This window comes from Chaetodon auriga, chromosome 7, assembly GCF_051107435.1.
Source record: "Chaetodon auriga isolate fChaAug3 chromosome 7, fChaAug3.hap1, whole genome shotgun sequence".
NCBI classification, from domain to species: domain Eukaryota; kingdom Metazoa; phylum Chordata; class Actinopteri; order Chaetodontiformes; family Chaetodontidae; genus Chaetodon; species Chaetodon auriga.
Window position 1 is genome coordinate 24,066,676 of NC_135080.1, and position 27,501 is coordinate 24,094,176.

The 27,501-nt window shown below is 42.0% G+C and overlaps 1 protein-coding gene across 4 annotated transcripts in view; it reads right to left on the bottom strand.

The window, feature by feature from the left end:
* Positions 1-7,684: 7,684 nt before the first annotated feature.
* usp2a (ubiquitin specific peptidase 2a) overlaps positions 7,685-27,501 on the bottom strand; it is a 40,992-nt gene continuing 21,175 nt past the window's right edge. The window contains exons 1-12 of one of the 4 annotated variants that reach the window (XM_076734772.1): positions 26,144-26,738; positions 15,882-15,932; positions 14,141-14,264; positions 13,834-13,945; positions 13,599-13,709; positions 12,705-12,769; positions 12,386-12,489; positions 11,947-12,024; positions 11,617-11,695; positions 11,007-11,111; positions 10,255-10,375; positions 7,685-9,104 (exon numbers count right to left, since the gene is read on the bottom strand). In XM_076734772.1, the coding sequence (XP_076590887.1) occupies positions 9,020-9,104; positions 10,255-10,375; positions 11,007-11,111; positions 11,617-11,695; positions 11,947-12,024; positions 12,386-12,489; positions 12,705-12,769; positions 13,599-13,709; positions 13,834-13,945; positions 14,141-14,264; positions 15,882-15,932; positions 26,144-26,299 (1,191 nt within the window). In that variant the 5' untranslated portion in view covers positions 26,300-26,738 and the 3' untranslated portion in view covers positions 7,685-9,019. Of the gene's footprint in view, positions 9,105-10,254; positions 10,376-11,006; positions 11,112-11,616; positions 11,696-11,946; positions 12,028-12,385; positions 12,490-12,704; positions 12,770-13,598; positions 13,710-13,833; positions 13,946-14,140; positions 14,265-15,881; positions 15,933-26,143; positions 26,739-27,501 lie in introns of those variants that run through there. The other 3 variants (XM_076734771.1, XM_076734770.1, XM_076734769.1) reach the window with 3 other exon arrangements.

Consider the following 27,501-nt stretch of genomic DNA (forward strand, 5'->3'; position numbering starts at 1 on the left):
CAGCAGCTGTGGTCCCAGCCTTCACCTGCTTCTTCTGGTAGCCAGCAGCACCCCCAGCCAGCACCAGCCAGCTCCATCCCCAGCCTTTACTTGCAGAATTTTGCAGGCACCTGCAGCCCCGCAGTCTGTCTGCCCCTGACATCAGTTGCTGCCCCTCCTCCACCCACAGACTTTGGCTGACACTTTGCCTCTTAACTTGATGCCACCCCAACTCAACCTCTTGCGAGATGAAGTTTTGCAATAATAAATAATAGTAATAAACTCCTTCAATCTCTGCAGTCATCAGATCACTCATTCGAGTTCACAAGAATGAGCATGAAAGAGATACATTGAGATCCGAGTAGATTTGTGTGATTTTGAGTGCTATTTTCTTATTTTTTATTTATTTTTATTCTTTATTTTTTCTTATTTTTTCACCTTTCTCATTTCTTATGTTCACTGCAGTTTGCCAGCAGCTATCTGTTCTTATTAATTTCAAAGAGGAATGCTAAAGGTGATGAAGAAGATTCTGTGTTGTTTAGACATGTAAAGACTGATGTTACACTGTAAACTGGCCAAGTCGTGTTATTTTCCATAGATGAAGATTATTAAAAAAAAAGTTGTTTGAACACTGAAATGGAAATTATTAGCATCTAAAGTAAAAACTTTAGGTCTGGCAACAAACACTTTGTTGATAAGTCAATGAGTCTTCACAATAGAAAACATTTAGCTGTGATTCAGTACAAAGTGGGAAAGTTGTGTTAACTTGTGTTCCTTCTGTGTGGAACCATTTCAGAACTTGCACGCGTGTTGAAAATATGTAAAAACTCATTGTTCTCTGAACTCATCAAACCAAGTTGTTTGCTTCACTTCGAAGCATTGAATTTGGGTTTAAAATTCTCCAGAGGGCCTTGTTTTCACTTACTTGGGGAAAGTTATAACGGAGGTTTCTTATGTACCTTTCAACACACGTGTCTCTGAGGAGTAACGTGGTTCTCTCTATGAGTACAGTAACAATCGAATCATGGTGGATGAAGAGAGATATCCACTTAAACAACTCCCACACACATAGTCTGGAAAACTGTTCAGCTAAAACCCTGATCCACTGATTGATGATGATGATGATGATGATTGATGATGATGATGATGATGATGATGATGATGATTGTTATTTTGTATGATCCAGGAGTATTCTTATTATTATGGCATAGTCTTTATTATTTGGCTGTTGGTGAGTGTATATAAGCAATGCAGGCCATAAAGCAGTGACCTATACCACCTTCAGAGACTCAACGGAACAGGAGAGTCAGAAGGTGTTAACAGAGCTCAGTCGGTAAACATCCCCACAGTCCTGACAAGAGGCCTATTAGGCAACAAGTGAAGCACCTGTGAGGGAGAACCAGGCTTCACGAAATAAACCAAAGGCTCATGTGTTATCAGCATATTACCAGTCAAAGAAGTTTTAAATCCAGAAAATGTCAAAGGCCTTTTTAACACACCTTAATTTCAGTGTGATGTTTCACCTTCTTCACAGAGATCTCACTGTTCAATAAACAGCTGTGACAACAGACACATCTTAACCCTGATAACACACGAGCTGCATCACTGCTTCTTCATCTTCCCCTTTCCGTGACGACCTCGCGAAAGTCAACTCTGCCTGTTTGTCCTACACTGCCTCCACCTGGAGGACAGGAGCTACAACCACCAATCACACCAGGCGGGGCATCAGCACAGATATAACAAACTATCAGTACACTCACTAAAGCTTGCTGCAGGGCATAGTCCAGTACTCCTGAACTAACACATCTGGCTCCTGGTTTTAAGTCAGTCTGATTGAGATCATTTGATTAAATACAACTTTATTGAGGAAGGAGATCAATACAGACAAAAACAATAAAGCTCATAGCTCCAACAAGCTGTTTTTTGTGACAGGGACGCAGAATCATTAGCTCATATGTTTCGATAGTGTCCAACAGTGGTGCTGTTCTGGAGTCAAACTCAATATGGAAATGGGAAAACGTTGACTTTTAACACAAACATGGAAAATAACTTAGTAGCAGCAGCAGCAGCAGCAGCAGCAGCAGCAATAGAAGTCTTAAATGGAAAAAAAACAAAACAGTGACAACTACAAGACATATGACAATAAAGTGGACGAAGGTAGACTGGCAGAGGAGTGCTGATCAGCTGATGGAATCGAGTGAAATAGTTGACATCCTAAAACAATAACTTTAACAAAGAACAATAGATGCTTGTTCTCTGATGAAGGGGTAGAGGTAGGTTAGATAAAGTGCTAGTCAATAAAAGCTCTCCCCATATTTTCTTTCTCTTTGTCATATTTCCATCATTTCTATAGTTCTTCCACCATCTGCAGCAGCTCATTCATTTGAGTCTGGTGTTGTGTGTTTGGGTCAAACACGTGATGCCGGTGGCCACATCTGTCCAGCACCCACTGCAGAGGCTCCCCCTTCATCTTGATGTATTCCTCCGATGTCCTTCCTCTCAGCTCCTCTCCATAGGTGAACAACACCACAGTTCTTCTCCACACATCATTTCCCAAGATGCTGAGGTAGCTCTCCACAGCTTTCCTGTCTTTCTCTTTGAACGAGCCCACCGGCACAACCAACAGGAAGCACACTTTGCTCCTCACAGGGCAGAGGGAGGGGCTCTGACTGATCTCCAACTTGACCTGCTTGGGACTGGCGAGACCAAACAGACTCCACCCAGGTGTGTCCACCACCCAGACAGGCCACCCTGATACTGTCCCATGGCCAACAGAGCACCTGATGGTCTTTTTGGCGACCTGGAACTCTTCTCTGCCCAGGATCGTGTTAGCTGCTGAGCTCTTCCCTGACTTCCTCCTTCCCAGCAGGATGAGGCCAAGAACAGGCTTAAAACCAACTGGCCTTACTGGCCGTGCTGCAGTGACACACAGTGCAGTGGTTTTCACACTTTGCACAGCTTACACATACTTCATTCCAGTGTTTAGATAACTGATTTTGGGCAAAATTAGAAATATGGAATCAAAGTTCCTACCTACCTCTGGCCATATATGGCAATCCCAAGACGGTCTTCTTCCTCTCTATAGGCCTCCTATCGTGCATCACTGTCCGTTCTACATCCTTTTGTCTTCTCTGCCTCTTGTCCTTCATGTCCACATCTTGTCTCAGCTGGGTGTACATCCTGTTCTGGATCACCCTGGGATGCTTGTTAGCCTCCATCATCCTCTGGATCTTCTCAAAGAGCTCTGTAACCTGAGCCTCTGAGGTCCTGGACTGGTTGGTCATAACCTGGTACCTGTTTCCACATTGCTCCAGCAGCCAATGAAGAGCTGTACCTTGTTGCTTTATGTGTTCCTGAACAGGCAGGCCTCCTGCAGCAGAAATAAATTAGAAAATATAAAAATATAAATTAGACATAGATTTGTTTATTCAAACAGGTTAAAAGAAAAACAAAATAAATAAAATATACAATGTGCTTTGGCAAAAAACAAAACAAAACAGAAAAACAAAAAAAACAAAACAATTAAAGAGACAGCTCTGTAGCAACATAGATAATCAAACCTTGTTCGAAAGGGTGTAGGATGAAGTTAATAAAACTTATCTAGTCCTACCCTTTTATTGCTGTGTTTATATAATTTAATCAGTCAGAGCATGTGAAGGAGAACAGCACAGAAGAAAAAAAATGTATCAGAAAAAAAGGCACATTGTCCATTGTTATAAATTCATGTTTCCGTTTCTCTCTTGTATCCATTCAGAATGTGGTTTAGAAAAATTTGTTGAACTTATTTAGTGATCTACAGGTTTTCATTTCTTCGCTGCAGCTGTTCCACAGATTAATTTCTTTAACTGATATACAGTGCATTTTTGTGTTGGTACGCACAGGTTGTTTTTTAAAAATGCATATTCCCCTGACATTATGATTGTTTTCTCTTATTTGAAACAACTTTTGGATGCCCTGTGGTAACTGATTCTGATTTGCTTTGTACATGAGCTCAATTGTGTTGAGGTCAACCAAATCCTTGAATTTTAGCGCCTTCAGTTTGATGAAGAGTGGGTTTGATGGTTCTCTGGAGGTGCTTTTATTTACAATTTTTATTGCTCTTTTTTGAAGTTTGTATATTGTTTCTGTATTTGTTTTATATGTGTTCGCCGGTTAAACCTCAGTGGAAGGGGCCAAAGAACCATTATTGTAGTAGTAAATGAACAAGAGTCCACAGCTAAATGCTATGCTTGCATGGATAGAAAGACAAGATAGAGGTCCCATCATTACAAACTGAAATTGTGAAATCCATTATTTCACAAGAAAAAACATCAAAATAAAATTTTGTGCAACAAAACTGCAATGGATTTTTTGCTTATTCATCCTTTTGATCATCTTGTGATGTGACCTCTCATATCTATCTTGGGAGTCCTTTTCAGGGTGCCACACCCCAGGCTGGAAACCACTGGGATTATGAATGACCAAAACAAATGACTTCACAATTGAACACACAAACACAATAACAGACCAGGCAGCACTCCCAGCAAAGAGACACTAACATATAGTCAAACAGTGACCATCAAGACAACATATCAGACACAATTAAATGATCATTAGTTTACCTAACTTGTCTCCATGGGTAAAGACGAGTATGGCCCGCTGCCAGATGGGGGTTTGGAGCAGTCTGATCTGGGCCTCCATGGCCTTCCACTCCTCTTGGCCAAAGGTGATGGGCAGCACCAGCAGGATGACGTGGGGCTCTGGGCTGCAGAGGGTCAGACCTCTGCAGATCTCCTGGGACACTCTGTCTGGAGTGGTGGCGTGGGACAGCCAGCCCGGGGTGTCCACCACTGACACCTGGTTGATCAAATTTAGATTAAGTGAGTAAAAACCAGATTTGGTTCAAATTATGTAAATCCAAAGTGTAAACCCGTATGTTCACCTGTATTCCAAAGACGGTGCCGTTCTCTCTGGAGCTGCGAGTTGTGTTTTTGTGAAAGGCTGGTTTTCCCAGGATGGCGTTCCCTGCTGTGCTCTTCCCACTCCTTTTTTCACCCAGTAACAGCACGACCACTTGGGACAGGCTTAGCTCTGGACCTGACAAGCATTCATGATCTCCAGTTCATTCACACTCACATACAGTTTTTAAAGTATTTTTAAACTGCTTAAAATAACTCACCGTATGAGGCCTCCATGTTAAGAGTTTTTAGAATCCTCAGTCGGAGTGTGGGTCGAAGCTTCAGTCTGAAATCTCAACAAACCTCTTGTCTTATGTGATGTCAATTGTGCATTTACCCCCTGCTGTTGATTCACTGATGTTTCTTTGGGAGTGAATAAACTGACAAACAAAGCTTTGCCTGCATGTGCATTAGGGTTGGGCCAGTAGTAATGTTAAAATAGTTTCAAAGTTCACAGCAGAGAAATTCCTAAGAAGTGCCTGTGGTTAATAAACTGAGTCATGTGTCAGACCAAACACAGGCACACACACACACACACACACACACACACACACACACACACACATCCAGTTCCATTATATTTGAGAGAAGACAGATGTCTCTACAGCTAATATCTCCAGAACTCTGCAGCTCACACCAAAATAATCTCGACAGATAAATAGCAGAACAGTTAAGAGAGAGAAATGTACTGTCCCTTTAAGAGTCGTTCGGTCAGAGCACAGCAGGTCAACTGAAAATGCAAAAATGTGAAATTTGTCAGCAATCACACAATTCAGCGTATGTGAAGATGAATGTTTCTGTTTTCTAGTTCATAAAAATCATTCATATATTCATAAATAATACATGAATATGTAGTTATGGGCTTAAATTGAGCTTTTGTCTCAGTGACATTCCTATTATCCCTGCAGTTAACACCAACTTACATAGTTCTTTCCAGGAAACTTTCAAGGAAATTATCAGGAAAATTTGCAGACAAATACATGTTCGGGAAATTTTCTGAGCATCTGAAATTTCAGAGTGGTTTTGCTGACGTTGTGACTACTTGTAGCATCAGTGTGCTGTTGTGTATTGTTCTCTAAAGTCTTCAGGTCTTGTTTGTTCAAATGTGAGGACAGAGAAAAGATCTGCAGTACACCTGAACTCTGAATTTATTCCTTTGTGTGTCACACTGAACTCCCAGCTGACTTCCTTTCATATGTGCACTTGCACATTGCCTGCAGTGGAATCAGTCCTCAGTGTGCAACTAAAGGTAGAGTGAAAAATGTGACTGAGTTTCAAATTGCCAAAACAATGTTGTGCAAAATTAAGAACTTCTATTTCCAATTTTGTAGATTGTGTGCCACCAAGTGAAGTGACACCAATTCCTCAGTCTGATGATGGATGTTCCTCCCTGAACTAATCCAAGATGAGTGAACGTTTCACTGCATGTGGCTCAGGTTCCACCAGTTTTTTTTTTTTTTTTTTTTTTCTGCTGTCTGAGGGGATGACTCCTTCCAGTGTGATGTGGGAGCCTCCAGGGTGTCAGCCTATAGAAATACACTTGGCTGCTGGACATTTTCATGGCATCAGATCACACTGTGAGGCCATAAAGCTCGGACCATAGAAATAGGCCACGTATGGATAATGGAGCAGCAAGAAGTAGGCCAGGCCACGGCGCTTCCATAACGATTACTGAGCGATCCATCAAAAGAAAATGGTGTGTGTCTCTGCGGCGTTAAGCTGAGAGGAGAGCCGGGTGAGCTGTCTCTACCCACAGTGAATTATGTCACAGAAGTGTGATTCCACTATGTACAGTAGTTTCATAAGACAAATAAACTCTCAGACTTTGAATGGATTGAATTGGATTACACTGTGATAATACTTATTATTCATATTAAATAGGGTTATTTTAGGTGCAAAATAAATGCACAATATCAGGAGTATTCAGTGATAAAAAGCTTTACAATATTTTGTATGGAAATAGCTGAATTCCTCATTGTAAACACCATTATTTAATGATCATCATCATTAAAAAATGATGGGATATCATAAAGTGGAGCAAATGACATGCTCACTAAGGCTCTGAAAACCCCACTTTATATGGAGGTGATCTTCTCTCACTTCAACTGCTTGGATGCAATTTCTATCGTGAGACATTTAATCTACCTCAACATACATTTTTGTTTTTATTATCAGTGTTACTGAAAGCATTTACAGCTGGAAACTGTAAACAAATATTAACTAAAAACACCCCCCCCCCCCCCCAAAAAAAAAAAAAAAAAAAAAAAAAAAGATTGTTTAAGATGGAAGCAGTAGAGGCTGAGAGATAATGACTTTTAGTGTGAGTCAACACCGGATCCTACATTTCCCATAATGGAACACACAGCATCTTTTCATCATGTCTTGTGTGCTCGCTAAACGTCCACGTGTTTACAGACACATGACGCAGGCATTCTGTTTGGAATTTGCAGTCGCCAGCCTGAAGACAAGGTTGTTTTCTCCCGAGTCTCCCACGGAGCTGCCTCGTTGCTACACACCTGCTGTTCCTCACCTGCACACTAGTGGCCGCTATGGAGTTCAGTCCTCATCTGCTCTGAGCAACTGAGACTTATTTGTGTCAGTCTTCTTCTTTTCTTTGCTGAATCTGAAGTCAGTATCCATTACTCACCATTGTTTCTTCTTCCTGTGTGAATGCTGCATCTGTTCATCAACACGTCTGAGCTTCAGTTGCTCTCCAGTGCACACTCTCTACTGATGTTAAACAAGACAAAGACTCCAAGTAAAACCACTGATTTGTTAACTTTTATTCATATATATATTTATATTTATATACTCATGTGTTTGACTGCCACTGTTAAAAAGTGTGACTCATCACATTTTCACCTGTAAGCATAAATAATAACTTTTTTTTCTCTCTTGAAACCTGGGAAATAAACCAACTGAAAACAGTTATGGGTCATTTTCAGCACCATTGAATAGTACATTCTCTATATTGCATCAGGATATAAAAATATACAGATATAGTGTTTTTTTTTTTCTTTAAAACATTCTTTCCGTGTTGTTCAATGGCATGAAACAAGAGAGGAAGAAAAGACCTCATGCCGATGATGAGGATTGTTACCGTTATTGTTGTCTATATTATTAATCCTTAGCAGATCTGTACTGGACTGTCATTCATCCATTCACAGCACTTTGAAAACATCAGTAGCAGCCACACGTAGGAGAAACAAATGAAATAAAACACATGTTAAAGGGCTGTCCTCTGAAACGCTCACAGTGCCACCGGCCTCCCGACCACTTAGATAAAAGAAAGAGAGTGAAGAAGATGCCGACAGAGACATGGGAGTGTTGTAGTGCCGTGGAAGGGCAAGCCATGAAAACCAAGCAGGCCGGTGGGCTGTAAGCTCCTTGTAACCATGACCAGTCCTCTTACAGTCACACACTAAGCACAATTTATCCAATCTATCCACAGTCCAAAGCGGTGGTGGTGGTGGTGGTGATGATGATGCTCATGGTGCTGGGGTAAATAACACCCGCCACAAGAGGAAAAAAAAAAAAAAAACTGCATAAAAACAACATGAATTCAAAGCAGACAAAAGTCCAAAAACTGCAACAAGTCAGTTTTAATGGTTTGAGGCAAACAAGAAGATCAAGAGTTGAAGAAAAAGAAGCGAAGGCGCGGGCAGGATGAGAGTTCAGTCTGCAGTGCATAGAGAGGGACTTCTGAGATGGAGACGGATTCACCGGTTGCCCTGTATCAGCCTTACACACTCACTCACTCACTCACACACACATACACACACATACACACACACTCACACAGAGTAAACACACACCTCCACCCAGAGTGAGCAAGACATGAGAGTAAAGACAGAGAGGGAAAGAAAGCAGGGCTGGTAGATCAGGTTCCTGTGGTTTCCAGAGTGTTGCCCTCTCCAGCTCTCTCAGTGGACAGAAGCAGCCTCCAGGCCGGTGGGGGTGTGCGCCTTTGTGCATGTGTGTGTGAGTGTGACATATGTCCAAATGCAAGACCGAAATTGGCCTGGCTCCACCAGCACCCTTATTTTCCATCCGTCTGTCCGTCAGTCAGAGCGGTGCTGTGACCCGCCGTCCTCCAGGAGGCTTCACATCCGTGAGGAGGACGCCAGCTCGTAGAACAAGACGTAGGCGTCGCTGCTGCGCACTTGGCTGGAGGACATTGGCGTTACTCTGGAAAGAAAGAAAAGGGAGGCAGGTTGCATGGTGAGAAACAAGAGTTATGGTGAAGACAGCCTTTATAGAAAATTCTGGCAGTTCCAGCCCTTAAACCAAGGGCTGCTCTTGCACATTGTTGACTCCCTTTACTTACAGACTGATGCGGAGTCACTTGGAGGCATTTCCAAACTTTACGTAGGACAATATATGTAGCTGCACAACATAATTATATACACCAACTACTGCAACTACTCCTACTGAGTTCCTTTCCAGTTTTGAAAGATTTTCAGTGTACACATGGTATACGATGCATGTTGACTGCTCCAGTGTTCCACTGGGATTCAACCATAGCAGCAGATTGGGGAAATGCACAAGATGTGTAATATATATATACGGATGAATAAGAATGAGAGAGAGCAGTAGAGAGGTGTGTCATGAATGACTGCAGCGGAGCAGGAAGAGGCCCGGGGGGAGCGACTGGATGCTCACGAGGCGGGAGAGGAGATAAAGGAGGTGAGGAGGATTAACTGCACCTTCTACCATTATTCCTCCCTTCAATACTCTCCTGCTGCTGCTGCTGCTGCTGCTGCTGCACTCACTGCAGTTTGACTGGCTTATCTGTTGAACCACAGTGTGGTCATGGTAACTACTACTGTGGTCAGGTTACTGATAACAGCCTGAATTAGCATGTCGAAAAAGAGCCTTTATAAATGATTTATCTCTTCTATCTCATATGTGACTAATATGTAATTAATAGGAGATTGCATTATGACTGGAAAATCTCAGTTTGCATGAACAGCTGCTGATACTGGATGATATATAGTATACTTTTTAGCTGGTTTGAAGTGACTCAGCATCATTTACATTTACATAAACATTTATTCCTAACTGTTTTATTACCAACGTAATTCCAATGAAAAGCTCCTCTAGCTATGTGTTAACTGTTGATACATGTGCAGCTGATCCAACGAGACAGCCTGAGAGTGGAGATCAAATTCAGACCAGATCAGCTGCAAAGTGCATTTTTGTTCCAGAAGAAGAAAGGAGTATTATGCCAGTTGTATTGGCACAGGGGGAGCTTCCCCTTCCTCTATGTGTGTCTTTCACCATGATGTAAAGTACATCCATGAACACAGATGTCGTTGGTCGTGGTGTCAAAACCTACCTGGAGTCATTAAAGGTGTACCATTCTCCCGAGTTGGGATTGCGACAGTAGGCTGTGTAGTGACCGCCCATCGTGGTGCCTGAGTGGTTGGACACTGCATACAGGTTGTACACTGCATTTACTACAACAGGACAGAAGCAAAAAACAAACTTAAAGCCTGCAGTTAGTCCTGCTGCTTGAACAACCTACGACAGAGTTCACAGTTTCTCTCAGGTCAACGCAAACACCTGATACTTCAAAATCCCCATCACTTTACACAGCTGCTCAATACATTTGATTTGGTATTTGCTGGAATGAAAAAAAGCAAACAAAACAAGACTGAATCTGGTGTATTCTCCAGGGGTCAGACTCATAAAGGGCCCTCGTACAAACAGTTGATTAAATGCTGAGAAAATCCTTAGAATTATGACGTTTACTAAGAATTTCTCCTAACAGTAAAGACCAGATCCTGTTAAAGTTAACAGTTATTCACAAAGCATCTTATCCTTAAGAGAGCTCCTAAGGTAAAAACTGACTAAGTTATGAGCTCTCTGAGTATGTTTGTGAGCATGACCCCTGAACTGCATTATTGCCAGAGTGGAGAAAGACTCTCTTTAAATGATATGACACTACATCTCCCCTTAAATCAGGGCAAAATACAACATTTTTACAACACTGTCTTGACTTTTTCTTCATTACCCAAACCTTGATGAGACCTCCAACACATGAAATATACCATAATCGTGTTTGTTAGAAAAACAATCAGCTCTTACTGCTGTTTTCAGAGGCAAACTCCCGCAGGTCAAGATCCTTCATGGGGAAGTTAACAAAGGTGGACAGTTTGCTGGTTCTTCGTGCCTCAGAGAAGCGTTTCAGATCTGGACAGGAGGCAGAGTCAAGGAACAACTGCACCTACATTTCAATGCATTCGTCCAATACTTCGGCTGTGTACGAGGTTTCTTACTGTCTTCGCTCATTGCATGGGCGTGGGCACAGAAACATCAGCTCATTGGTGGATGTGAGCGATCATCACAGCCAATTATACACTATGTATACTCTGTGTATCAGAGCTGACCAAGCTGAATCATTTTCGTTCTGCATGGACGTGTGTGTGATCATTTTTTTGCAAATCACACAAAGTTGTATTTTCTCTGATTATTCACAGCTCTGACAAATCCAATGCTGATTACACATCCATGCAAATGAATGCAAAATAGTACTGACTCACTTGTTTCATGGCTGCGGTACAGCTCACGGTAATTCTTGAATTGTAATCGACTCCTGTGTCCTACAGTGCTGCCATACTTCCTACACATCATCCCACTGACACATGTCTAATGTAACACATCAGTATCAGACCCTCATGTCCAGAGGAAAGGATACGCAGTACTAAGATCTTGGGGAACTTCTGTATTGTGAACTTTTTAGTGCATCTCCTCCTGGCTTTACACCTGTAGCACGTCTGCAGAGAAAGAAGAAACACCGTCTTAGTTCACTCACTGTTTACAAGCTTCCAACGTTTAATTCTAATAACTACTAAAATCATATGGAATGTAGTTCAATACCAAAATAAAGTCAGAATGCTGGGTAAACCAGTGCATCTCTGTTTGAACTGATGCAAAGCTGAAAAATGACACTAGAAATTGTAAAATGCTATGAAACATACACTGTAGTTCAACTGAACTGACTTCATGAAGAATCGTTGACTCTTACCGGCTTCTCATCCCCGTCGAGGACGTCTTCTTTGGTGAAGAGCCGCATGCAGTCCATCAGACTCACCTCACCATAGCCCTTCTGAGCACAAACATAGATGCATTGACATTAGCATGCACACAAGCAAACCACCCACCCACACACACACACACACACACACACACACACACACACACACACACACACACACACAGAAAGCAAAGCGAAGCACAAACAGAGACAGGGAAGGAAAAAAAAGCTGATGTTAGGAGCTGTGGAGAGATATTGATTAACGCTTCAAACATGTCTATAAAAACACACAGACACAAAGTCACCTCTGACTTTTGAGTCTGTTCACCTTCTGGACTTGTTATGTGAGGATGATCAACATTCACCTGTCTATCTTACAGCTGTGCATGTGTGTGTGTGTGTATGTGTGTGTGTGTGTGTGTTTCCTAACCTTGGCGATAGGTAGAGAGAGATCCCAAAAGGGGTCGAAGACAGTGGAGCAGAAACCACAGTGGCTGCAGGTCAGAGAGCTCTTCAGCTGCCCCACAAACAGGTCTGTCAGAGCGGAAGAGATCCCAAAGATTACATGAAAAGATCTACATCTATGTACATTTCTTTCTGTTTATCATTTGAATTTCATCTTTGTTTTCAGCGTAATAATAACTTTGAAAATATCATCTAGACACATGTTAAGTCCAATCTCAGTGCAAGATTCAGTGTATCAGTCTCTGAAAACCTGGTTAACCTGATCTTGATGCATTTCTACTTACCGACTATCTTACTGTCTTCTCTCTCTAGATATTTACTCCACATCTTCTTCCCTTTCTCTTCATCCCTGAACATGGAGCACAGATTAGAACATGTTAGAATTTTCCACTCGAGATGGACATGTCAGGCAGAGGCACACCGATGCTCACACACTGCTGTTCTCATTCAGTAAAAGGGCTGATAGTGTAACGGGTAATAGCAGAAAACAGACCCTATTTAGGAGAGCTGACCTACTTCATTGGAGGTCGGAATAAAGGATTAAAAAGACACTTTCTACCCTGACACACATTTTCAAACTGGAAAAAAAAAAAAAAGATCGCCATTGTTTTTCATATTTAGGCCCATGAGTGGACCCATTTTGAGGGTGATATTGAAAGTTGTTGAGATTAACTGTGACCCTTAAACAAGCCATGGTTAGATAACTGAAAATTATATCTAAGAAGATTTGGAGCATTAAGCTGATCTGGGCCCCTGAGAGGCAACAACTGAGCAGAGGAGGTGAAACTGCTGTACGCAGCGTTAAATGAAAGCTTCATGATGTAGCCTTAATGATTCGTGTTGCCTTAGTCCGGCCCTGTTTGCACACTGTACACCATACGTAATATACACAAGGCTTATACAAAGACCCTCATGTTTTTCCATCACTAAGGTTAAGTGTGTGTCTTTCTCCTCTTAGGTTATTCATGGGTAAAAAGTCTGCATATTCAATATCTGACATTCCTAATATCACCCACACAAATTCATCAGTTTATGATACACTTTACAAAATGAGAAGTCAGCAATTTTGGAGAATTTCTGGGTATTTCTGTCTATTTAGGGGCACATCAGGTGCACTGATCCTGCGCAGAGAGGCAGCAGTGCAGGTCCACACACTGACTGTCAGGCATATTACTTACGGCAGGTGGTCAAAGTCCTCTACAGTCCCTCTCGGCCTGACAGTGACCCTGTTGACCTCGTTGTGCAGGCCGTCCAGGAGGAAGCGCAGGAACTCCTGAGCATCCTGTTGGCTGCAAGACAAGGAAACAGTCAATCAGTCAGAAGACACTGTATCTACACACTTCTACTCTTTCAGGCTTATTATTATCAGAGAGAAGTCACGATGGGGGCTCCTCAAAGATGTATGCAGCTTACTTGTATCCCACGAATCTGGGAGCATATCTCTGGATCTGAGTTTTGAATTCAGACGGGCTGACTGCCTCACTGCTGGATGACGTCCACATGGTCTGTATCAGCTTGGCAAATTCTAGCAGAAGAGAAACACTCAAGTTACTCACTCACTGGGACATTTGGCAATCCTAAAACTGTTACAGTGCAAAGTATTCAGGTTGATCATGAACTGATAGTACAGCTGACTTTCTTATCCTCCGTAAGATTTTGCGAGCAGCTGTGAGAAGTGTTCGTTTTGGACTCTAGGGGGCCTGTGTGACACGTCTCTCACCTTCCATGAGGGCTGTGTTGGTGCGGCTGTTGTTGTTAAGGTCTCTGCGGTGCGAGTTGTGCAGGCAGTAGTCTCGCAGGCTGTGTGTGTTGCTGAGACACTGCAGGATACTGTTCATGAAACACTGTGAGGAAAAACATCACAAACAGTTTGATTCCCTTACACAATCGTTCATTCATGACTCTCATCTGCTGGAAGGAAATTAAAAACTCTCTTTGCACTTGTGATTTTTGCAGATTATATTTCATTTTGTTTGTCACATGCTCAATAAAATGTCTGTTGCTGCACATGATGCACACTGTTTAAAGATGACACAATCAAATCCTTACAGTCTTGTTAAAAATATACTACTTATTTGATTTGCAAGCTCTCCATAGCTGAGTCCAGCAAATTAAAGGCACGGTTTGACATTTAAGGAAATACACTTAATCACTTTTTTGCTGAGTTAGATGAGAAGACTGATACCATCCCCATGTCTATATGGTTAATATGAAGCTATAGCCAACAGCTTAGCTAAGCATAAAGCCCAGAAACAAAGGGAAACAGCTAGCCTAGCTCAAATCTGCCTCTACCAGCATGATCCGTACAAAAATGCAAGTTGGTTGAGTCCAGCATCCGATTAGCTTAGCTTAGCATAAAGACTAGGAAAAGGAGAAACATCTCATTTGTTTAACCTGTAAAAAACCCAACACTAAAGACTGAAAATGGCAAGTTGTGGTTTTACGGGGCGGTTATGTGCAGGACTGGTTCTTGGCCTGAGTGTTGTAGCTTCTTTGAGTCTCCACTGGTTGCCTGGCAACCTCCTGTAAGAACAAGACTAGGAAATCACTGCACCAGTCCAATAAATAGTCCTGCACCAACTTCCCATAAAACCACAATGCGTTCTTTTCTTCACACTTGTGTTCTTGCACAGATTAAGAAAAAGATGTTTCCCCCTGTTTACAATGTTTATCTCTATGCTAAGCTAAGCTAATCAACTGCTAGCACCAAACTCATATTTACCGTACAGACATGAGAACAGTATTTATCGTCTCATCTAACTGTTGTCATGAAAGCAAATAACCTAAATGCTCCCCAAACCTATTTCTGTCCCTGTATTTGGACTCATTGCTTGTGTACTTTGTTCTTTATCTGTCAGTAGATGTCCGTGACCACCTTTGGACGGTGCCTTTGAAATGGACAGATGTACAATATGTGATTAAATTATATAATGTGGTGCAGTTAAAAAGAAGTTTTGTGGATCTGGAAATGTATTCATTCATTCTGAAAGCTTACAGGACAGAATGGAAGAACCCTGGTATAATTACTCGGTATTAAGTTGTACTGCAGACATGCAGACATGTTGCCAGCAACAGCAGTGTGTATATAAAGCTCCCATCACATTTCAGCGAGACACGTGCAATCTGGGAAGATCAAACCAGTCAGAGAGAGACAGACCGAGTCCTCCCCAGTCCATAGTTCAGAGCTCTCTGATTAGATTACTGTACACACACACCACAGCAAACATTGTTTATTTTAGGAGTCGTCCTTCTGGCTGTTGCCTGGTAGACTGATATTCTGCTGGACCACCAGTCTCATGTGGACTCCACCTGATATCAACAAACTCCTATCAATAACACCAACTGGATTATGGGAATTTAGAGTGAGCTTCTCCCTCGACTGCAAGAATATGATGCCACTATTGCCAGACGTTTGGCACTAGACAGATGTAATTAGATGGATTTGTGGCTGTCGTACTTACAGTGTTTCCTAGGTTCTTTAGTCCCACCAGGCCTTGGGCACTCTTTGAATTCTGAAAGACAAAAGAAAAAAAATTTAGATGACATTTTAAATACAAATCAAGCCAATAAGCTTCTTCGATGACAACTAGATTTACAGTACGGATTTTAATTGACCCATTGATGAACTGGTTTTTACTCCAGGAGACACTAAAATGGAATTTCACCTTCTAAAAACACCTTTTAAACAGACTGTTGCATCATGGTGTGGACTGGTTTTAACTATCTCCTTTTGTCCTATCTGTGTGTTAATGTGCATGACACTGATGAATACTTCCAAAGATTCAAACATAACTACTTCTGCTCCTACATTTTAGAAAAATGCCTCTGGACAAACTCCAAACTGATGGAAACTACCTCTATCTAGCTGTGACTGGAGCGTGTAAGAGTTCAGTTTTGTTGAGGTATTTACCCCCTTAATAACTTGTGAATCAAACAATCTGTAGCTTAGAAATAACTGTATTTACAATTACCAAAGAGGGAGAATTAATTCACACACTTTAAAAAATCAGAATTCTTTGTCTGAAAGATGTTTTCTTGTATACAGAAGCCAGTGGTTGCTCTACCAGCAGATATACATTCAGCACTGTGTTTTCCCTCAGGCAGCATTTGTGCTTTAATGGTATTCCATGGAAGCTCCGAGAATCAGCCAAACACAGACATGTGATAAAGATGTGATCTATGTACTCTGTGCAGCTGAGTGTGTGTGTTGTGTCCATCAAGGGATGACAGACAGGAGCCTTTTCTTGGTGAGCTTTATCTTTAGAGAGGAACTTGTTTTGTTATTTCACAGTCAGTCAATTCCTCTCGTTAATCACTCCCAGGTGGCAAAGATCTGATCAACAACAGTTGATAACACAGACTCTCTGCACCTCAAGGAGTTTCTACACTGTAGCTTTTACTGTCGCAAATCCATGAAATACACACATTTTATCTTTGTGAAACACAACAGATGGCAAAGCATATTATCAGATTTCAAAATCTTTAAATGGCACAAAATGCTTTGCAGAACTGATGTCACCACTCGCTGCTATTAAATATCATTACATAAGTTGAGTGGTTACATAATTGAGTAGCGAGAGGAAGAACTAACAAAGAACACGGGGGTGGAAAAGGAATGCACTTGTGCCCTCGACTAAGGAGCAGAGGCAGCAGACAATTATACTTTAGAAAACACGAGCTAAGCCAGCTTCAATTCATTTTCCACATCACTCCATCCACCAGCATCCCTGAACCAACTTCATGCCCTGTCGAAGCATGTCATATAAGCCATTTGTTTTGCAATTGTGATATTTCATAAGCAATTTTCAAGAGAGTTGGACTCATCTACCAATCCTGTAAAACAATAGCTGTGTCATCGCAGTTTGTACAGTATGTGTAGAACAACAAAAAAGACGATTCAACCAGTTTCAATTTTAGGGATAAAAACAAGCTGACCGGTGGCCCAGCAGAGAGGCTAACAGCATGGTAACTTGAGCTCGTATTTTCAAGGCAGAGAGCAACTCTGCAGGGCCGGCAGCTTAACACCAGTCACCTGATCTCGCTAGCAACTGAAATCTATCTTACCCACATGCCCCGTTACCCTCACCTGTGGTGAAGCGAGGGCACACTCACTGAGAGGACTGTGTATCAGGACCACCATGAAAAGTAGCAGAAAACAAGGTGAGACCACACAAAAGCTACAGTCACTTAAGTGTTCAGGGACTGAATCAGACAGAGCATGTAAAGATGAAGGAGACATGGTTTTTAAAAGTGCGTTGTAGCCCTAAATAAGAAAAAGGGACTGTTTCTTTATCTTAGTATGAGTCCAATTTTCAGTTCAACAAATGAATCAGTTACGAACGTTTGATGACTAAGTGACCCAGCTTCTTTACCTTCTGTTTAACCTTTTCTGAACACAATCAAACGCACAGTCAGATGATGTAACATCCATAATCATCAACATCATAATACAGCGCGCTTGTACTCTCAATGACCTCGCTGACCCAAAGCAGTAGTCCTCTGTGATTCCACCATTCAAAAAGGTATCAGTCATCTAATAGTCTCAGAATGTGTCATGTGAGTGTGCTGGGAAACTCTCTGAGTTGTTACAGTATCCTCAACCTGCTGTGCATAAACATGTAAAGTCAAACTAACAGGGTTCAGCTGATCTGGAGATGGGGCTCAACATCATCAAGTTGGACTAACACAGTTCTGCATTGATAACACTTGTGTCCACAGCGCACGGATCAATGTAAAGTAGCCTTGCTTTGATTTTTTCATGACCAATTAATAATTTATCAATTGGACTAGTCGTGAAAAATGGTATCACAGTCTCCCAGAAAACATGCAGATGTTTTCAAACTGTCCAAAAAGCCCAAACTATTCAATTCACAGTGATATAGAGCATCATACCAGCATTTACTCCATTCTTTTAACTCTTCAAAGCTCAGTTTATCTATTTTTTTGGGCCAACTGGGGGCAACGAAACAGGCTGTAAAGGCTGTCAAGTTAATATGTAAACAGTTGCCTGTTTACACATCCTGCAAAAGAGCAGAGCAGCATTATCATGTGTTTGTTCCCACTTGACAAATTCAAGTCAGGTATTGACCCTCCAATCTTTTCACTCCTTTTAGCTCTGTCTTGGTCTGCACCGACTCCTGAGGGAAAGATATGGCTCTTTCACTGCTAAATGCTGCACTTTGTTCACCAGCTAGATGCTTACGTTGTCTGTCTGCTGATTTGTGATAGGCAGGTAGGGTAGAGAGGGTTTTTAGAGCTTGTTTGCTGAAAAGAGTTGCCATCTACTGCTAGCAACAAGGTTGATGAAAGTCCAAAAACAAAACAATAAGCTGAAAGCCACTACAAAGCATTGTGGCAAGCCGAGAAAATTCTCTGTGGGTCAGTATGAACACATTACAGTGTTAATATAATGATACTCATAGTGCAGCTTTAAAGGATTAACTGATAGTCAAAATACTGTATTTGTGGAGTAATTTCCTGTCATTTCAGCTCTACACAGGAGCTTTGGTTGCACTGCAGGTTTAGAGAAAGGACAGTGAATGTGACAATCAAAGTGGTGTCCTGATCACTGCTGTAAGCCTTGTGGAGGTACACATAATTGGGAGCATGTTCGTTGGTTAATCGGTATTGCGCGCCTGCAGCTTATCTAGCTATGAGTATGATACAGGAAGGTTTTTTTTACTATTATATAAACAATCTCTGCCATCTGTCTCTTATTCAGGAGAGAGAGTCATTGCAGCATGCGGAGGGGGAAAAAATCCACTGCTTAATTAACTATTGCTTATCTAAATCCTCCTTTCTGTAAATTCCACTGTAGTGAATGGAGCACTTCATTAGTCATGGCCATATAACATAAATACACAAATGTGCACGCACACACACACACACACTTCCTGTACAGATTAGCTATCTCAGTGATGGCTGCCGTGTGACAGGATGCAGAACAAATCCTTTTTTTGGTCACCTCAAATGTTATTTCATAACACACACACACACACACACACACACACACACACACACACACACACACTCCCCCCCCACCACTGGAATGTGTACGTCTGACTTTGCTGCACTCTGCTGAGTAATGCCACGGCCAGTCCCAAAAATAGCAGCTTTGCTTTTAATAAAGCTTGCTTGTCCACTCGCAATTGGCTGATCCTTCGGCCAGCCTGGCAGACGTCACGACGATGAAACAACGTCCCGGCTCTGTCTCCGTAGCAACGCTATTCTTACTTTTTGCGGCATGGAAAGCTAGAGGACATGGTGACATCACAGTGACAAGACTGAGCGTGGAAGGAGTGTGTGTGTGTGTGACTGACTCAGTGCGTGAGTTTAGAGTGTGAGGAATTGGGAGTGAATGACTTGGAGCAGATGTGACATTCAGACTGGAACCATCATCGAATGTTCACAAAAAGGATGATTCAGTTTTTAAATCAAGATTTTCCCCTTGTCTAAAGGCAGCATTCAAGCACCACGGCACACCAAAGCTCTTCACTAAAAGCCACTCTAATGACATTATTTTTGGTGAATTAGCAGCTCCTTAGGGCACGGTCAAACAGCTGTTACTCCCACACCTCACTGCAGGGATTTGATTATTGGGAAAATGATTATTTCAATACAAGTCACAATCGTCCGGGATGAGCTTTGCTCATACTGGAAGTAAATGACGGCAAATTTAAGAAATGACATTACAGTTTATCCATCTATAAATAAACTGGTTTCTCTCTTATTTAATCCTACTACCTCTATTCATTTGACAGACACGGAGTAAAATGCAAATCTAATCCAAGTCATTCACTCCTCATTTTGTAAGCGCTGTGTCGAACAGGATTCTTTAATGTACATGTGTGACGATCCATGAAGTACAAGCTCAAGCTCTGATCCCAGCCTGTAGTCAGAGTATAATGACAGCTAATTCTGCTGAGATTCTCCTGTACAGGCAGTTTAAACCAGTGCAGAGTGTGTTTGTGGGATTAAAGTCAAGCTGTAAAGTAAAGCTGGACCATTGTAACACTTTCAGAATATTAAACATTAGCCTACAACACATATCCCAAACTCTCATCCAGAAACACTAACAAATATCTTAAACTTTGACAGCCCGAGAAGCAGCCTGTGACATTCAAATCACCTTTGCACCAGAACCACCTTAATGTTAACTCAATATAAGCATTCACACGCCACCACCACCACCGATACTCTGAGAGTTTTTCTTCCTGTTAGTGCTCAGAGCCCGTAACTGCAGTATCACATGCTCCTGGGATATATTCCAACTATTTTTTCACCTTTCTACGCCATAAACCGTTTCACTTGTCTGCTTTGCACTCGCAGTTGTCAATCAATTAATAAAGCAGAGCGAAGAACAATTGCGTGCTGCGAGACGATTTTTGCTTTTTTTGTAGCGTAAGAGATGAACAGATGGGAGAAATAAGGAGAGTGGAGGAGTGGAGACGGGAGAAACCAAATCAACAGTCGCAAGCGGGAGCATACATTCACTGTTCATATTCCCAATCCTTCCATGTGAGCGGCATGATACATACTGTACACAAAAGAGGCGGCCCAGGGGGATAACTTTGCATAAATGCTCTATTCAGAAATGTCAGAGGCAGCTCAGGCAACTCGCGAGCTACTTTTGAAACCCTATGCCTTTGAGGCTAAAAAGCACGGTGAACAGAGACTGCATTAAGAAGCATTCCACTGGCCACGGTGAACTGCTTCCTCAAGCCAGGAATGAGAGACAGTGGAAACGTCCCTTTGACATGTACCCAGCTTGGTGGAAGTAAAATATGTCCATCCACTGTGCTCAATTAATTCAAAGATGTAGGACTGCTGGCCTGAGGGATGGAGGGTGGTGTTGGAGAAGAGGAAATGGGTCAAAGCAAGGTGCGTAGGCTGGAGGATATGGATAATCCCTCATTACGGCTTTGCTTTCCAGGGTGACTTCACAGAAAAGGACAACTACTAAAAAGATTCTGCATTTTCGATCTCACCACTCGTTGAACTTTGGCCACCAGCAGGGAGATTAAGTTGTCTAGCAGACATTCGGTGTTTACATCAAGCTCAATCTAAGGAATGTTCAGTTTAAGAAATGTCTAGCATGCTTTCCTTTAGCGTCAGACATCAGCTGATACTCATCAAAACGTGATGACAAAAAGTACACTCTCAACTGATTAGGGGCATTTAAGGCTGCATTCTTGTCATGAGGAAACAGCTGTGTGGGGAAAATGAATTCTGTGTGTTCAAGCACTTAGACGTTTGTTGAAACCATCATGGCTCTGATTAAAGCTTTTTTTACCTCGACACCCGTACACTTGATTGACAAAGTCCATGAGAATCGTTTGCTCTTCAGTGTTTTCTTTGAAATGAAAACAATATTCCCACATTTAGTATCTTAACAGTGACATCTGAGTTCAGGAAAGTGGAGAAATCATTATCCATCAGCATTTTCAACACAAAGCTGAGGCAAACAAAAGGTCTTCTCTTTTATTTATCATCTCTCCTGTGTGATGTGAATGCTGCCATAAAGGTACACAGTGCACAAAATGTTGCTCCCTGTTTGAACTGAACATAAGACCTGAAGTTTTAAAGAAATCCTACCACTAAATGAGCTGCTTCACACTTGTTGCTGCAGCAGCTCCTTAGTAATCTAAACCTTGTGGAGACTTGAGATGTGGGAAAATAACAAGCTCAGAGCACAAGTGATAAAGCCTAATGAAATCCCAGAGGGGAGCTTATTCCAAACTATAAATGAATGCACAGGAACATTCTGATTATCTCTGTACCATCTGCCATGAAATTTAACTACTCTTCATATTGAGTTTTCTCTGGGTGCTCTGGCTTCCTCCCACAATCCACAGACATGCAGTTTAGATTATCTGACGACTCTAAATTGCCCTTAAATTTTCTTTTTTTTCCGGATAATCTTGTAAATTAAACACCAGGTATTTGATCACATTGATTTAAACGTCATAAAAAAATCTAATATTGTCATAAAGCAATAACACACACACGCCTTTCCACCACCAATGGACAATAAAACTGTCCAGTGAAACAAAAATAGCCCTCATAAAAATCAATATGGATGATTAATATCTAATTACAGTATTGACAATGCTCTAATAATACTCCTCCGACACCAAAACCATAAACAAGTGGCACTTTCACCCCTCCCTGCTCTGCTTATGTCTCTGGGGCTGTAAACTAAACTTCACACTACCAGCAGCAGGATGCCTGGGTCCACCTGGCAATGCCGAACACCAACTGCTGATTGGCTGGCATATCAGTGTGAGAGAACGCAGCAGAACAGTCTGTTCTGACCTGTCTCTCTATTTGGCAGACCATCATAAACAATCTCTCTCTCACTCTCCATGAGTTACCCTTCTGCTGCTGTCGAGTTTCTACCACGTGAGCAGAAGTGACACTTTAGCGCGCACGCTAGCTCGTGTGTGTGCGTGAGTGTGCGGACACACACGCTCAGCGTTGGCACTTCATAGGTAAAGAGAGACAATCTATTTATTTCTCCCTTTTAAAAAGCACACAGAGGGATGGAATCAGTCATCAGAGCTTGTGCAGTCGGAGTGGGGTGACGTGGAGCCACAGCTCCTCTCTCACACACACACACACACACACACACTTACATGCAAACAAGTAAATATTGAGATCCTCTTACTGAGAAGAATGGCTTTCTTTCTGGGAAATACAAATAAACATGATCCTATTAACTGGCCCCTTGGTTGCATTTCATCAGATCAAAGACTGTGAGAAGGCACTCTGCACACACCGGGGCATCACACTAACAGCCAGCATTGTACAGATAACAGCTTGACAACATGTGACCATAAAGCAGTGCACTGGCTTCTTATGTAACAGCTCTGTTAGTCTTCACACATATCTCCACCGGTATGGAAATGTATACCAGGGAAACAAAATCACCCTCAGTTGCAGAAAAGTTAAATACTAACTAACAGGTTTGTGTTTCAAGTATACTGAACAACTACACTGGATGATTGCACCATAGGCTTTGACGAGCAGATGGAAAATACCCAAATACTAATGTGTGACAAAGTGCCTCCACCTAAGAACTGTATACTGTATAAACACCACACATGATATCCTCAGATGAAAGATCTGCTGCCAAGTTACTCCCACTGAAGTTAATGCCAGCGTGGTACACTCAGGCTCCTGCTGCTACTATTTGACTTTCATATAAAAAATCAATATGCATAGCATTACATCTCTCAGAAGAAAGGCATTTGAATGGGTTGCTTATAATGAGAAATCACAAGCAAGAGTGGTAACATAAGTGAATTAGCAACATTTAAAGCCTAATGAGGAACTAGCACTGGTAGGGCAACATTTTATTAGAGAAATGGAGCATATGTTGAGCAGTAAATCTTAAGGATAATCATTTAAGAACAGACAATTGGTGTTATTCCACATAAATGTTAAGGATTATTCGAATCATACGTCAATTTTTTGGTCATGTTTTCCAATTAAGTGTAACCATTTTGTCTATAAAACATGTGAAATAGTGAAAATGCTCATAGTTCCCAGAGCTTGACGTGAAATTTTCAGATTTTCTGTGCTTGTTGAACCAGCTAGACTTAATGATTGTCAATGTAACTTTGACATGTTCAGTACAATTCTGCAACGCTAACTCGTGATTCCAAGCTAAGTGTAGCAGAGCAGGAATGAGTGGTGTAAGGATCTTTATGGCTGATTTTCCCCTTTCAGTAAGGGATAATGCATGACAGTGCAACACAGTTCATTTCATACATTTTTTCTATCATTTTGCATACATCTGCCATATCGCATATGGCGCATGGTAACACTAGTGCACACATATTCAAAACAGAGCACTTTTCCTTGCCATGCATGCGAGGGTCGGGGGGGGGGGGGGGGGGGGGGGGTAGAGGACAGATGATTAGCAAGAGCGGAAGGAGAAAGACAGGACAGGAGGAGCAGGTGCACGGTGACAACAAAACAGAAAGCATGCCAAGCTGCCAGGCCTGGCCAGCACTAAAGTGTAGTCTAATGTGATTTCTCATTACATAACTGAAGCTGGCACACAGCAGCTCCACTCCATGCTGTAGCTTGGGAACACACACACACACACACACACACTCTGGTGATCACAAACTAAAGGCAGTTTCTCTTCATCTTCTCATATTTGGCATTTTAGGAGAAATACAGCTGAAATGTGGGCTTTTAAATCTCACTTTACCCCATAATGCAAGCGTGACTTTAACCTCCGGTCCTCTGCAGGAGGTCTGGAGTTTTTGGGCAAAGCTTACATATTAGAATTGAACAGTCTCTCATTGTCAGTAGGGCTTCATGCTAACTGGACCCATTTCCAGCCCCATTGGTACACAGTTTAAGACAATATATTGGTGCACTGCTGTGATTTGTTTCTTAGATATTGGCAATTTATTGTCAAATGCTTCTGAATTTATATAGTGAATATATTTTTGTTTGTTTTTTACTTTTAATTACAGCGCAGGAGGACTTCACTCTAAAATCTATAGTGAACTCTGCCTCGCTTTGCTTTTTGGCTTCTAGTTTTTCAGGGGAGTTTTAATGTCCTTTGTTCATCACAATAAGAATAAGAATAAGGGCTTTTTTTTATCATGAATAAACAACATAATAATAAGGAAGGGAAAATCACTTTAACATGTGACGTTATTTGAAGCTGAAAATTGTAGAATAAACCAGTTTAAATCAGCACAATAACACATTAATGCAACTTCAATTAAAAGCATTGCCATAATTCCCTTGTCTAAAAGTCGAACTGACTTAAAGCCAGCGGTTTTCTGTACATTGTGTACCCAGACCTACATGTATGTGTATGTCAGGCTGCATATAGAAACAGCCAGAGGCGATATTCATACCCTGGATATTCCAGCGCATGCAGAAAGCCCTGACAGAACGGGTCACTTCTTTCTTTAATTCCAGTCCAGGCCTACAGCGGGATACATAAAAGCAGTATAGTAAGAGCAGCTGTAGTGTATGAGGGGATTAAACGGCGGTTATATAACCAGTGACCTGCCAGTGCAGGCCTACTGATCCTGGCACAGCAGAGTACAGCGGCTTAAAAGAGCGGCTTACCTCTGCAAATGACTCACTTCAGCGTTAAACTGACATCATCTTCGACAAGATACATAACGCTGTCAGTGAAATAACCATCTGTGTCCTCTTTATAATGACCAAAGCCCACGTTTCCCATAACTCTCCTTCAACATCTGTGGACCGTGGTCCCTTTTCTTACTCATATTAAGACATCAAGCTCGTTATATTTCATTAACCTTTCAAACTGCGTAAAGTAATCTTTTAACAAATTCAGTATATGAAACCAGATCTTTTAATATAGGCCTATTCTTTATGTTTACTGTACATTTACACTGCTTGTTACCACCCACCGCGAGTATTTTGGTAACAGAAAACAGTGGATAACACACACACACACACACACACACACACACACACACACACACACACACACACACACACACACACACCAATTTCACAATATGGAATGCCTACATGCCTCCTTTCATAGTTAATTCCGGACAGTTCACAAAGCATCTTAACTAGTACCTTGTGAGTACAGCTCTGCCGATAAGAGCGTAATAATGCGATATGGACATTATTGCAGGATTTCTCAATGGAGTTTGGCGTGACGCTCTCTTTGAAGCAGATATAACGGACGGCCGTGGCCACTGTCTCTTACCTTGGCTTGGTTTATGAGAAGCCCTACGAAAGTTGACACCAGCACTGAGCCAGACATGCTGCCTTTTCTCCGCATCTCCTGCTTCAGGAACGGGAAAGCAGCGGCCGGCGGCTCCTCAGGTACGGTCACCGTGTAGGACTGTCGCATGCTCGGCATGCTGGCGGGCGGATGAAGCCGACGATCGGTGCGAGTTATTCAGACGACGGCGAAGGTTTCCTGAGCGCTCCTGCTCTGTGGTTGCTGAGCCGTTTTCTAATGCAGGGAAGCGAATTGGACGTTTCACTCCGTTTCTGATAGGCTCCCAGCCTGTTGTCATTCATTCATATAACGGCACCAACCTCACAGTCACAAATCACGCCGAGCGGTGGACCTGTGGCTTTCCCTTTAAATCACTCTGCTTACTGTATAATAACCCTGTGGGACGCGATAAAGCGCAGGTGAAACGGAGCAAAACGACTAAATAATGACAAAAGAGCTATTGGCTGCTGTAACATTATACGCAGGTGCACGCAAAACGCCGGTCTAGTGAGTCGAGTAGGTCTGTGGACGGTAATAAATACGAGTTGCGTTCCCACTCCGTTTTACTGAACTGGACGTCCGCCCCCCTTGGCTCGGGTAAAAGTCGGCCTACAACAAACGTCAGCGACCGCCTCCAGCCGTGCTGTCTACGTCACAGTCCATCCTTCTCCACGCTGCTGTAACAACCTGAAGGACTAATGCTGAGGCCCAAGGAGACTGCTCATCTCCATAATGATCATGACAGAAAACTATAGGTCTTTCTGGCCATGGCATACTTGCCACAATACATTCCCCCAAATATGATGTAACAGCATGAAAATAGCTACCTGAATAACAGGCTGCTGTATAAATGTGATAAATGAACTTTGTATTTACTTAAGTCTGATTCAGTGGTTCTAAAATTACATTCTGCGGTCCTAAAAATGGTCTTTAATGAGGTTGTGGTGACTCATCAGCAACATAAACCATAGGGGTTGGTAATAATTGGTTTCATTCTGTCACAATAAGAGGATGGAGAGGAATGACTGCTGCCATTCTAGTATTCACCAGCACTGATGAACAGTTAGACTCGTCAAAGATCCTTCATGTAGGGTCTCTGGGAAAACATCAAATTGGGTTCATACAGCTGCTTGATATCTTAGATATGCATTCATTGATTTGTGGCCACTTTGGACAATATGGACATATTATTAACTTTTCAGTTAATATGGCAGTTGTTAGCATGCGGTAGCTTTAGTTGCACACTCAGCAGTTATGGAACAGCTGCCTGCATCACTGGAAAAGACGTGATGAGAGCTGTGAGACTGATCCAACATATTAAAGTTGCAGGGTGGGAAACC